General features: G+C 38.4%; 1 protein-coding gene across 2 annotated transcripts in view; it reads left to right on the top strand.

Annotated features, from left to right (window-relative positions):
* Positions 1-354: 354 nt before the first annotated feature.
* LOC138043141 (potassium channel subfamily K member 15-like) overlaps positions 355-14,560 on the top strand; it is a 20,873-nt gene continuing 6,667 nt past the window's right edge. Inside the window, exons 1-2 of one of the 2 annotated variants that reach the window (XM_068889274.1) lie at positions 355-397; positions 4,915-7,792. In XM_068889274.1, coding sequence (XP_068745375.1) covers positions 4,964-5,914 — 951 coding nt within the window. In that variant the 5' untranslated portion in view covers positions 355-397; positions 4,915-4,963 and the 3' untranslated portion in view covers positions 5,915-7,792. Of the gene's footprint in view, positions 398-4,914; positions 7,793-14,560 lie in introns of those variants that run through there. The other variant, XM_068889273.1, reaches the window with a different exon arrangement.

Here is a 14,560-nt window from a genome sequence, read left to right as displayed (position 1 = left end):
ACTACTAGACTTGACACGTAAATGAAGTTACTTTCTTCCTTTTCTTTTTCTTTTATAAAAAATAATTATTATAAATACAAGGCTCAAAATTAAAGTAAAAGGAAGACATGGTCGACCAACTGAGCTGTAAAGGTAAGGTTTGTCCACCTTTCAAGTCTTCCTGAATGCAGAGAGATGAATGACAGAAGTGTGGGGTGGAGTTTTTCGATTATATTTAACTTTGATGGCCCGATGTAAACTTAATTGAAAGGGCAAAAAAAAGTAGACTTGCCAACTAATTTGTAAAAGAAAAGTGGTTGTCATTTTATGCAAATTTACAATGACATTGTCGCAAAAAAAAAGGGTAAGAATGAAGGAAACTTTTCACGGGGGAAATTTGCAGTCAAGAAAACGACCAGTAAGTTGACTATATTTTTCGTCTGAATATCCTGGATAAAATAATTTTTTGTTTGAGATAAAGGGCCTGTGACTTCGGCTTAATAGACCGATGCATCCAAAATTTAGAGACGATTTGGCTTAAATTTAATCCATAAAATTCCGGTCACCGAAAAAAGAAAGGAGGAACGATAAACTTAGTGGAGTGGCAACGTTTCCATAAAAGACGTAACCTTATCGGACATAAGAGTTTCCAAACGAGTATCAGGATGTTCATATTTTATATGCTATTCTCTATGATGTCAAAAAATTGGATTCTACATTTGAGCTCTGACCTGGAGAAAGGACAGAGAGTTGTTTTTCAGCACGAGGCAGGTGGAAAGACCTCTGATCGAAAGCCTTAAAACGCCGCTCAAAGAAAAAGATTTTAATTTATTTGGTCATAACTTTCATCACTGTCAGCTTTTAACTTTACTAGACAAAGTGTTACCGATTTCGGAAATAAAGTGGATATTCTTAGCAAAATACTCCAAGACATCTGTCGCATCCAGCCTCATAGCGTTAAGCATCGCATCACAAGTGGTCTCCATGGAAGAAAATCGAAAATCGTTATTTCTTTTGTTAGTATATACAACACCTCAGTCGTACGTTTTACTCTGCTGACTGTGAGGTGAGTAGAAACTGATTATTATTCACCTCCGATCAAATGGATGCCAAATGTAGGCTCCCTTGGTCGGAATCATTTGATTTTGTCAGTACGTAATGAACGGTATTTAGTCTGTTAGTTATTCATTTTGTGTGGTATATACTTAGCATTCGTCTTCACCAGGAAAACAATATAACTATTTTCTATGCAAAAACTCATTATTGTATACATACTGATGAAATACTAGGATTTTCCTTATTGGAAAAAAAAAATCATACCTCTACCGCATGCAGTGAGGATATTGCATTTATCTTTCACATGTGAGACTAGACGCTCCGTGAGCGTACACTGGGTGGCCTGTTGTACGTGTTACACAAAAACAGAAGCCACTGAGTTCGGGTAGTATTGAACTGCAGCGTTCCAGTTATTTTTTTCAAGTGGGGGGTCATTAAGACCATTTGAGAGGTCACCCAGACGTAGTGCCAGCAAAGGCGCTTTGCCTCACACGTTCACACGTTGAATTATTTTGTAATGTCCTGTCCCAATTTGAGGTCTTTTATTTTTTTAAGCTTTGGTAATAAATTCAGTTCATAGATAAAAAGACACGCTCGTGAGTGAAACTCACTCGTTTCTTCTTTAAATGGGCTATGTCACGCAAAATGATATAATTCCATGATTTGCAAAAAGTAGAATGAAACATACCGCAAAAGGAAAGAAAAGCACGGATGAACATAAATGGACTCGTGCTTAACATTGATAGGTGCATTACATATTGGTAATCTTGAGAAAGGTCGGCACGATGTTTTTTAAGTTTATGAGAAATCGCCTAGATAAAGGTCGTCTTTTTTCTCAGAATCATTTAGTTTGTGATGTATCGATAATTTTATCTGTAAAGGAATTCCTTATTACCATTTCGAGTTAATTCGTGATTAACTAAAGATTTCCCCGCAACACCCTAAAATAACGAGACATAGCCCCATTAAGTGAAATGATCGCAAAAAACTAACTGCAAATTGCTCTGACGGACGCTTTCATGCATGTCATGCATGCATGTTTGCACTAAGCAAACACACTAAGGACTGAACATGTTGTTTCCGCTTCATAATTCCTCTTCTTTTCAGTCTAATCTGATGACAGGTCAATTTTTTTTGTTTTACGTTTGCAGCAAATAGTATCGCAAAAGCTGGGAGTTACCGGGTTAGCACTTTTATTTTGCAGAGTTTAATTTTTGCGGATTTTGCGGATGGTACTTGATCTGTTCCAGGAGAAAAAAAACACCAGCAATATTAAAAAGAGCAAAAATTTACTCTCGTTAACCCAAGTAAAAATGGCTTTTAATCCACATACGGTGGCATAAAAAAGATAGTTTATTTTGATATTTGCATTGACAATTGCATGGAGTCAATACTTTTCCAGTATCTGAGGCATAACAAACGAACTCAAAGCAGTCAATAAAAAGGTCACCACTTTCTAAGGGACACTAAAATTTCTGCAGTCTCGTCTCTGACTTCTATGAATCAAGGGAAGGTCACGATGTTATGTCAAAAGGAAGAAATTGACCACATGCTAGGCAACCACAAGGGTGCACGTGATCACCTTGTGTCAAGGTTCTTGTTTACATTGAATGAACTACAGGGAAGAATGTTAATCGTTCGTGGCTTTCAGAGTTTAACAACGTACGTTTTAGCTAAGACACTTCCGTCTTTCCTTTTTTTATTTTGTTGTAATATTTAACTGAATATTTACATTTGGTCTGTTGGGTCGGGAAGCAATCTTGTCTGGAGCAATGTTGATCCATCCCTTCACTGAAGAACAATTTCTTTCAGTAATGAGGCAAAAAGTGGACAAGAAGCTTTCTTTCAAATAATTCTTGACCAACAAGAATTAGCCAAATTTCAAATTTTTTTTATTACCTGAAGAAAGTACAATGTTAACGAAAACTTGACGAAGAGGTAAATTCGTCTAAATTTTTTGAGTGTGTTTAATTTCAAGCTTATTATGCAAATTTTTGACAAATAATATTAAAGTACGAAAAATATTCCACATAAAAAAGAACCTTTTCCGTGAATAACAAAGCACAAAATAGACAACAAGCTTTCTTTCCAATACTTCTTCACTATCACATTTTCAATTATTCTTTTACCTGAAAACTGTGCAGAGTGGAGTACAAATTAAATGTAATTGCCAGAACTGGGTTGCAACTTCAGTAAACACTGTGATGCCTTCTGAAGGCGTTTGATTCCTTTTACACCCATACAGAATTTGCCATTTGGTTTCGGTGTTGTACATAACAGCACAGTTTGTAAAATAATATTAGAAATAAAGCTCACTTTGTGATATCCTACGGAGAAAGATGCAATTGTTGTCGAAGACCATTACTCGTCGCTTTTAAGATTCCAGGGGCCAGTTGCTCGAAGCCTGGTTAGCGCTAACCGTTGGTTAAGAAGTATCAAAACTTATAAGTTTCCAAGGTATTTAACGCTGGTTAGCGCTAACCGTGCTTTAAGCAACCCAGTCCTGCTTTTTTCCCCGCCTGTCTTGTTAATCCAATTGAAGTTCCATTCTAGAGATCCATAGGGGTATATTTTCCCTAAAGATCCACTAAAACGACATTCGAGTTACAATGACTTTCGATGCCATTGCAGGTTAATTAAATATTCTACTGTGTCCACCAGATACCCATTTCTTCTACCCTCTGAAGCCTAGCAAAAATACGCGCAGATGACTCTATCCACAAAGACACTACTTAAATAAAATAATAAAAAAGCGGCGAAATAAAACGCAGATTCCGACTGGGTTTGGCAACCCAGTAAATATAGGTGGCGTCGTGATAACGAACTCGGTGACCTCCATAAATTATTGCTGAAAAGTGAAATGGAGAAGATTCAGAGCCTCCTTAAAATATTGCTTGTTATAAACCCATGCAATATCTCTCATTCCTACTGTGGCCAACAAGGGACAAGCTATAAATAAAATAAAGTTGTCGCAATTAAATTCTCAGTAGTTTCTACAAATTTTCAAATCGAGTTGCTGCAATTAAAAGAACGTTGCTGCAAATTAAAACATCAAAAGTATGCGCGCGCTCTGAAGGAAGGGCAGGTACAAAACACGGGTCACAGGTCATTGTTTAACAATACAGAGAGTATCCTAAATATCCATTAAAGCTAACCTTAGGCCTGATTAGGCCTAATGTTAGCATTTGTAAACAGTTAGGGTTGTTTTTGTATTGATAAAACAATGACCCGTGACTTGGGACCTGTGACCTGTGTTTTGTACCTGTCCTTCCTTCAGTGCGCGCGCATACTCTTGATGTTTTAATTTGCAACAACTATTTTAAATTTGCAGCAACTTTATTTCATTTGCAGCACCTTTTTTAATATGCAGCAACTTTACTTTATTAGCTGCAACTCTTTAATTTCCAGCATGGCACTTGTGGGCCACCGTACCATTCCAGCTCAGTGTCTCTCGCTTTTGACAATTTGCTAGATAGATATCTGTAGAAAACACGCGAGAAATGAACTAAAATAAAACAAGTTTCCTGGATTTGTAGATAAGCGCAAATTTCCAGCTGCCACGTCAACGGCAACGCCACAAAAAATAATCGTGTTGCACTTGCAGCACGCATTTTAGCACATATTTTTGGGGTACACTTCGTAACACCAATTTTGAGGTTTTGACGACAACGTGAGCGTAAAAATGTGAACCCTGTAGTCTCTATTTTTACTCTGAAACCACTCGCACCAATTTATTTTAATTCCATCCACATTGTACGACGTAAACTGGATGGAACGTTGCCGTCGCAGTAACTGTTCTTAAAAGACCCCAGTCACTCGTGTCAAAAGGGAGATTTTCTTTATCAGCAAATTTAATCTTTTGATTTGTCAACTTATTAGAACAGACAAGAGACAACGCCAGACAATTTGAATCTGCCTTAGCTTGAGAATGCCGAATGAAACAGGAACATATGATCGTTCGACAAGGTTGAATACCATGTGGCTTGCAGTTTACATCCCTGAATTTGTCATCATATTTCTAATAAACGGCTTCACTATCATCACCTTTGCAAGAAATCACCATCTACGCAAGTGCACTACGTACCTGATCATAAACCTGGCTGTGGCTGATTTGCTGGTGGGAGCTGTGTCAGGGCCCATGCATATTTACCATACGCTAACCTTTAAACCTGAAAGTGGATTCAGTTGGAAAAAGTTCACAGTCATGTACTTTGATGAATTTTTTGAAAATTGCTCCCTGCTTAATCTTGCCTTGCTGTCGTTGGAACGCCTTCATGCAACTTTATTTCCTTTCAGACATTCTCGACTGACGAACTGGATCTATTTAAAGACCGTTGTTTGCATTTGGCTATTAGCTCTTGTCCTGTCGTCTGCAGCGGCTGCGCTATCTCTTACTGACATAAAAGCCTACAAAATCGTTTGGGCTTCACTTATGATAATTGTCCTTTCGACCGTCATAGTATCCTATATGATTATTATCTTTAACGTAAGAAGAAATGTCCCTCCACAGCAATCTGGGGCAGGGGCCTCCGACAGGAAATCGACAGCCACGTTATTCGTTGTCACTGCTCTCAGCATACTCTCCATTCTTCCCATTTTTTTCTACGCTGTCCTCGGTGTAATAGGATTCAACACACTATCCACAAAGGCCTTATTTAATATCGGCCATTCCGTAATTGTCTTGTTCTACGCCAATTCCTTTGTAAAGCCTATAGTTTATACCTTAAGAATGCAAGAGTTTCGGAATGCCGCGCTAATCAGGTGTCATAAGATAACTGAACCACAACGCCAGTCTCTCCAGATGAATTGTGTAACACGCATGACAGCATCTCTGGATCCTCAAGCCCTGGGTAACAGTAGTACAAGTGACCACTTTTGAAATAGCAAAAAGTGAAGTTAAGTAAAGCAACTATATTTAGCGTCGATAACTCGTAACAGTAGTTAGATTAAGCACCGCGAAAACGGCGAACGCTGAACGTCGGCTAGCCGTTTGTTGTTTGCCGTTCCGCCCGCGATGTTCGTCTGTTTAAGCTTCCCGACGACACGGTATTAACTAAATGTTCGTTCAAAGAGAAACTTTTTCAACTTATTGTTTAAAATATTAACTGAAATACAGTTACAGTTCAGTACAGGCCAGGCCCATATTTCTTAATATTTTCCTAAGGCAAATGTTCTCGGTCGCCATTCACTGCGATTAGAAAAAATGGATACAGAGAAGTTATGTATTTTCCGCTTGAATTTGAAACTCTTTTAGCTTTATAAGCAGTTCATGTAGAAGTAGGATGATAAACGAAGCTTAGCTATAAAAGCAAGTGATCAAAATGGAGAAATAGTTGGTAAAAATGGGCTACAAATACTCACGTTTTGGCCTTCCCTACAAACGGGAAAAATGTCCTCCTCGAGTAGAAACGGCGGCCAGCAAACGGCAAACGCGGGAAATGTCAGGTCACGTGACCCTCCCTGCCGTTTGCAGGAAAAAAATACGCGGTGCTTAATCTCTCTAGTTATTCAACTAACAAACCTGAGGCCGACGGTGCGCTCATTTTACTTCCCCCTCTCCATCAGTGCTCCGGTTTACGAATATTTAAAGCTACTTGAGCAACATTGACAGGAAAGAAGTCGAAAAAAGGATGTGAGATCCGTGAATCGAACTGAGGACTTCTTGCACCAAGACCACGCACTAACCTACTGTGCCATCCTTGATCCGCAAATTCTCAACTGGGAATAGTGAAAATCGAAACGCCAGCGCAATTTGACAATCACAGCCAACCTGAGCCGAGCTGGAGGAGCACGGTTAATGCTCATATAAACATCAGGAGGAGTCCCTTTTAGTCCAAGAGCGAACTAACTGTTTACAGCAATAATAAAGAGACTTACCTTTTCGATGTTGACTCGGAGGTAATTGGAACCCCTTTGCAGGAGTCGAACCTACGTGACGACCCCCGTAGGCGTAAACCGGGTTGCCTGTAGTGCATGTTACAACAAAACAGTTGGCTCTGAGTTGGGCGGTATTGAAGGCGCGGGAACTTGATTCTCCCAGGAGTAATGGTGGCTGAGCCAATCCGAAAATAACGAAGAAAAAAGCCTAGGAACCCAACAGGTATATCTGGAAACTCGTACAATGGAAGAAGCAGGCCACGGGATCGAGCTCGAATGCGCCATATTTCACATCATACCCAGATCTGCTCAGTCCGGAAACGAAACACTACTTAGTTTTGTTTCCTTTCCTCAGAAACGCAACGTATCTATTATGACTTCAGGATAAACTATTTACACAGTGAGGTGTAGTTGCCAAATCAAACTAGAGTTTGCTACTTAGCGGTGTTAGTTTCAGAAGGTGCGAAAACGAGGCTTTCGGGTCAAAACAAGAGTTTAGCATTTCTCATCGAAGGACTGTGTGATTTCTTGATTCTCGACTGTTTTCTTTGCTTTTTTTTTCGAGTAGTTTGAGATTTGTCTGGCCTATTTTTATCGTGAATACTATGGAAAGGCACAATATAGCATATGGATGTGTTTGTAGGGGACGAGGTAGTGTTATATTCGTGAGCCACAGTGTAATCGAACAGAGACTAATATTTCAATACGCACAGTTTATTTCCGAATTTCCTGTAACTTGTTGTAGAAATAAAAAACTTGAATTCTTCGACTCAAAACAGGAAATAGAAGTTTATGAACGTGAATTCCTTAATTAAGCCCTGTGGCTGAGTGTTCTTGTGTATTCTTCCGTCTTCGTATGTGGTTCAAACCACAACCTTGGACAAAAGTAGTTGAGACATACCTCAAGTTTAGACCATTAGACAATAACTACAATAAAAGGTCTAAAATACCCGCTCCCCCTTCCAGACCCAAAGCAAAGTTGTTTACAAGAAGCGCAAATAGCCTTGGTATCAAAACACATTGCTTTGGGGGAGGGGGGGGGGGTAGGGGGTTCGTAAATGCCAGATTTATGTCATTGAAAGACATTTTTTTTTGCTATGGAGACACGAATAGAGAGAGTGTCAACAATTTTGTCCAGGATTATGGCTTGAACATACAATAAACAGAAAACTACTAAACTCTGATCTAAGGCGAATCACGCGACAAACGAAAATCGAATGAAGAACAAATAAAGGTACTTTAACCAAACGATGTACACTAAACTGGACAATTTTCAACTTACTTTAATCTCCGAGATGTCCAGTGATTCCTTACATTTTGATTCGTGTGAGATGATCTCTTCCTTTCCAGATAATAAAAGGAGTGACTTGTGCTGTGAGGGCTAGATATAATTAAGTTACTCTTAAAGGGAAAAAAATGATGATTTGAGTACAACACGCAAGAAACATGAGACCTAAGACACTACAAAATTCGAAATTTATGTCGCAGTCAAAGCGTGTGAAAAACTAACAGCAGTGTTAATCGAAGTAACAACCCCAAATTTGGGAACTATCGAGGGCAGCTTACATTCAACAATTGTAGTTTCTCCTCTTCTGGATAGGAAATCATTATTCTTTTCGCATTTCACGCGCTAAATCTCTTTATGCTCTTCTCTCAATCTAATCGGATGTGACCGGAAAGTCTTGCTTCCGCGCGCTCTCAAACGGACACTGCTGAAACTGTGAATACCCAAACATCTAAACATCTATCAAATATATAGATTTAGCCAAGCCTAATAGCGGAGCTCCCTTATTCTTACTGCCTGTAGGGTTAGCGAAAGTAAAAGGTTTCGAATTGTCCGCGTTTTGATGTTTCCAGCTGCTGCTGCTTTAATAATTAAATGATTTTCTTTGCTTTCTTCTGTAGAAAAGTTCATTGCCTAAGTGGTTAATTCCACGGTAAATTTTACGCTAAAAACCGATATCGCATGAATCACGAAGCGATGAGTACGATATCGGTTTTTCGAGTGAAATTTACTTTGCAATTCACCAGTTTGGCAATGAATTTTTCTTGAACTCTATGAGTTTTAAAGGAAAAGAAGCACACCCTCAGCCACAACAACACTCAAACACTTAAATAACGTTTAGGTGTTTTAAACAAACCTCTGAAAACACAAGTTAGTGAAATTTTCCCCTAATTTTACGAGAGCTCATTGCGATTACGTGTTTATAACATAAGGGCAAAGTTTTCTTGTCTCTGTAGAGGCACATAGAAAACCAGTTGGGCAAACGGATTAAAAAGCATTCAAGTTGTTCGATCGCATTATAGAGCAAAACAAACAAACAAATCAACTTTTTCTTTATGTCCAAAAGAGAACAGATGATTGTTTTTTTACTTCCAGTTGACAAAAAAAATTCGATTTTCATTCCTGAACAAAGGAAAAACCGATTAAACCACTTTTTGAAAATAACAAACGGTTTAGTGCCCAAGGAAAGAATTTGAGGAGTAACTTCTTCCAACAAGTATGAGCTATTACCGGTATTCTGATTATCGTTGTCGTTCTCTTTCGCTCTCCTTTTGTTTCTGTTCTAGTTATAGGTCCTCCAGGCAAGTGTAACCTTATCAGAGCTTCTAAAGATAAGTCTTATACCAAAAATTGCAATGCAGCGAAAAAAGCAGCTCTAAGCAAATTAAAAATAAACACAGCTTTAAGTAAATATGACTCCGATGCTTGACTTGAATATTTGCGTAGCCGCCAGTGTGGACCACAGCTATCATTATATACGTCAAACTGGATTGAAACCAGCGAAAAATGCAGCAAGAAAACATTTTCCAAACTGTTTTTCTCTTCTCCCGCCCTTACCATTCCAGAAACGAAACACTAAATATTTCTTTTTTGAAGGGAAGCTCCACTAAAACAACAAAATAACTTTAAACAACAGAACATAATGTTTACAATTAAAATTGTTCAAACAAAAATGCTTGTTATAATTTTGGCTTTCAAATTTCCCGGGCACCGCCATCTTGAATAATTGTGACGTATCGTGGTTACCCTAAGAACGTTTGTTCTGGAACAATAAGGCAACCCCGATACGTCACAATTATTCAAGATGGCGGCGCCCGGGAAATTTGAAAGCCAAAATTACAACAAGCGTTTTTGTTTGAACAATTGTAATTGTAAACATTATGTTCCGTGGTTTAAGGTTATAATTTTTTTGTTTTAGTGGAAGTTCCCTTTGAGTAGCTCCTTGTTTGTAAATAACTGTTGCATAAATTAAATTTGCTCAAGAACGCAAAATTCTCCTAAATGCACAGGAGCTAAGCTTAAAGAAATATTGTTGGTTTCCCAAATAAATATTAAACGATAAACTTTTAAACATTTTACACCAGAATTCTTAAACAAATATTTTCTGACGTGCAAAACTATATGGCTACATATTAATCATTTACATGAAAGAACAAAATTCCTCTCACATTAATGAAAACAACTATGGCTTCCTATTAATCATTTCCATGAAAGAACACTTGAAATGCAGAATGGCTAAAATTCTTGTCATCTTTGAAAAAAACTCGGTCATCAAATTGCTTGATTTCGAATAATTTGCAACACCATCAATTCACAAAGACACACTTAAAAAGGGGGTGACCTGAAAACACTGACCAGTACTATTTCAAGAGAGTACTATTGGTCGTGAACTACTTGACAATTAGTGCTAAGCCTAAACATCGATTTTAAAGAGCGTTGGTTGACAGCACCCATTTTAAAAAGGTTAGCTTTCAATAAGTGTATACCAGTTTCATTCACTTCCCTTACATGAGGCAATCAGCCAGCACAACAATTATTGAAAGCTAACCTTTGTAAAATGGGTGCTTAGACTTAAGGTGATTCCCTGGTTTTGCATTGTGCAACCCTACTACGCAAAATCTCTTGCGTCATAGGCACACGCATTAGCTCGCGCACATTGATAAAATGGCCAAGCTTCGTCTGTCAAGGAATGGCTATTTTCTCCTGAACGAGCACAGTGACCCCTCCTTTTTGATGGTGTCCTGTATTCGGAATTCGCCTTTGTCACACGGCGGCCATATTGTCCCGGGAGACCAAAAAAGCTTTGTTTCACCACGCCAAGCCTCGCAGTGAAAACCATGGGGGTGAGGCTTGGCGTGGTAACACTAAGCTTTTTTGGTCTCCCGGGACAATATGGCCGCCCTGTGACAAAGGCGAATAGGTACACTGAAAACATATTTTAAGGAGAAAAAAAGTTGGATTGTAGAAGTTGTGGTATTTAGCTATAAGTGACGTGAAAACTGCATTAGGAGCGAGACACCGAGTGTGAGGTGATGATGTAGCGGTCCAAGTTGCTTACATTTCTTTGCAAGATCGAGTAATTTGAAATTACGCAAGATAACAACAATTTTTCTGGTTGATCAAGTTTCGAACTCTTTTCACGTAATTCGGTAAAAAAACACTTAGAATAAAGGGTATGCAGCACGAAAACAAGCACGGTGACTCCAACTTTTTATTGCATTTTTTAAATGTCCTGTGCATGAATATCAATTGTGTCAAGTTTGACAAAATTCTGGATAGTCCATGTACGTCATTTTCAAGGGAATTACCTTAAATACTGTTGACCAACACTGTTTAAAATGGATGTTTAGGATTAGCACTGATTGTGACGTTCCTTACGACCAATAGTACTCATTTAAAGTATTTTTGGGGTAGTCCGTTTGAGTAGTCCATGGACGGGGGGCCAGTGTTTTCGAGTCACCCCTTAAAAAGACAAAAAAAAATCAGCTGTTAGAAGGGAGAAAAAAACTTCCCATTTTATTGCGTGCAAACAAGCCGTGACACTAGATAAATTTCCCACCAGTGTTTAGTATCAAACCCGTTGCTGAAGGACCCTTTCCTTGGATAATGAAGCAAAAATGGACAGCAGGCTTTCTTTCAAATAATTCTTGACGAACAACAATTAGTCAAATTTCCAATTGTTTTTTACCTGAAGGCTGAGTAAAGTTGAGTACAAATAAATATAAATCCAGACAACAGAGATCGGAGATGGATTCAAGGTGTTCGATTCCTTTCAATGAGTCTGTTAAACCCATATCCACACAATTTGCCATTTGGTCTCAGTGTTGTGCACAACACCACAGTTTGTAAAATATTTAAAAATAAAGCTTACGACGGTCGATCGAAAGATGCAATTGTTGTTGAAGTCCATAAATTGTCGCTTTGAAGATTCCAGATATTTATTTTTCACTGCCTGTCTTGTTTATCGAATCGACGTTCCATACGTGAGCTACAAAAGGGTATACTTTGTTTAAAGATCCGCTCAAACGCCATTTGCGTTACATCCACTTCGACGCGATTGCAGGTTAATTACCTATTCTACTGTGCCCACCGGATAACTTGAAATCTACACATTTCTATTACCCCCTGCATGAAGGTTGCTGATATACCTCTTTTATATAATTTATGCGCTTTATGATACACTTTAATAACCCTACTTAAAGTACATACCAAGTTCTTCGGGACTAAAATACACTTGACACGAAAAATAGGGTCCATTATTATTATTATTATTAGTATTCTTCACAATTTTGCTGATGATACAAACTTGTTTACTTCTCACAGAGACCCTTCTTACCTGATAGCTAATTGCCAACTTGCTTGGTATTCATAGCTTGGCAAAAACATAGCTTTGATGACTGATTATGAAGCGATCATAAACGCGAAGCCTATCCTTTTTCACTTAGTGCCCTTCTAGATGATAACCTAACCTGGAAACCTTGTATCTCTCTCGTAGCCATTACAATTTAGTGAAAACGTAGTTGCGGAGCCATTGTTTTGTTTATTACTCTTATCTGTTTGCGTTCTTGTAGGCGTAGCACGCTCAAAGACTTGAGCGAATAATTTCCAAATCCGACACAGGAAAAAGAATTTCTTACAGGCGAGAAACTTCATCTCCTTTGTCCAAGCTCAGTTTCGTTTTCGTTGTACAAGGTCAGTTTTTAAATGGCGAAAGACATGGCACTTTACAATTTAACAACCTTTTTTAGCCAGGATAGTATCGAGGAAGCACCTTAACAGTAGGGAGGTTTCGTTATTTTTGGCCGTTTAGGGACATGAACGCTTTAAAGTTTAATCATTTTAGGCAGATGGAAGGAAGGGCAAGCTTAATTCTTTGCTAACTTCATCGGTTTTCTTTTAGGCCTCTTACTCTAGTGCGTCTTATAGTGGCAATTTGAAAACTCGGATTTGTGCTTCCCCGCTTACGGAAGCCATTTTAACTGCTGCTATGGCAGTCAACTCTTAACTTTACCCGGTGTTTTGCATTAATACATAATTTATTTATTTCACTCAAGTAAAGGAATGTCGAGTAAGGCCGGTTTATTACACACCGCAGGGTATAAACGAGGTCTGTGGAAATTTGCATTTTTCAATTTTAAGTCTTGCAGTCTTTTTTGAAAACGTCTTTGATTAATTAAGTTCAAACTGTTTTCGGCTTCCTTTGGTTCGGTTTTTAGCTGCAATACAATCATCCTTATTACATACTCGACAAAATATCGCGTTTCTGATTGGTCAATGACGAATGCATAAATAGGTTACAGAGTGCAAAAGAGAGTATAGAGTGCAATACAGAGGTTACTATGGAAATAAAGCGATGGAGCGATTTTGTTGAGTTTACAATAAATAAAATTTTCGTTCGAACCTGCTCGTAACATCACTCGTGTCCATAAATTACGAAATACTCTCGCGTTCATAAGATTTCCTGTACTTTATATAACACGATGCGTCATATCGCCTGTGGCTACATTGACAAAATAAAGGTGGAAATTCGTTCATTTTCTCATTTTTTTTTCTCTCGACTAAAATTGACTTAGGTATGTGGTAGAGCAGATATCAATTGTTTTGGTAAATCACTAAAAATACAAGAAATCAAACGAACGAACTGTGAGGCAACGGGATTGACATGCAGCTTACCTTAAAAGGAAAGGACACGCAAACGAGCAAATCTCAAAGAAGTTTTGTCATTTGTCTTTAATGAGATCAAAACTTGGAGGGTAAAAACACCGTTTTCTCCTTCTCGTCGAATGATAGATATATCTTTATCGAAATCATGTCATAATGACCAATTGTTCACCATGGTGACTCGATCAGTCATATTTTTGCATTTTATCGAGCAACGGCCACGTTTAATATACCGTCCTTCTCAAATAACCTTGGTGGTAATCATATGAAGCGTTGCTTTCTTTAAGGTTACAAACAACCGTGTGGATTTCAATGCTTACATTGGATCTATAACGACAACAGTCAGAAATTCTGTTTGAAAACCAGCATCGAGAGTTCGGTGTTCCATTTGTAAGTTGGGTTTCACCAAGATAACATAAGGCAACAGAGCGAATCCTCCATATTTGGCCTATTTTTATGATATTTTTAAACAGCTATGAGTTTTGTCATACTGTGTCACGCTTCAAGGAATCCTGAGTTAGTGTGAAAGTGGACAGCCGTCCTGGAAACAACAGACAAAACGAGCCTTTGCAGCATGCGCGCAATCTTAAAATATCAGAAGAACGGATCAGTTTCTTTTTATCAGAAGCCCCAAGAGTGTCTGTGTTACCGTAGAAAATCAATCCATGCGAGAAGCACGGAATTGAATTGTTGAATAATTGT

The sequence above is a fragment of the Montipora capricornis genome, chromosome 3, assembly GCF_036669925.1.
Source record: "Montipora capricornis isolate CH-2021 chromosome 3, ASM3666992v2, whole genome shotgun sequence".
Taxonomy (NCBI): Eukaryota; Metazoa; Cnidaria; class Anthozoa; order Scleractinia; family Acroporidae; genus Montipora; species Montipora capricornis.
The sequence above is the reverse complement of the archived record's forward strand: the minus strand, read 5'-3'. Positions and strand labels throughout refer to the sequence as shown.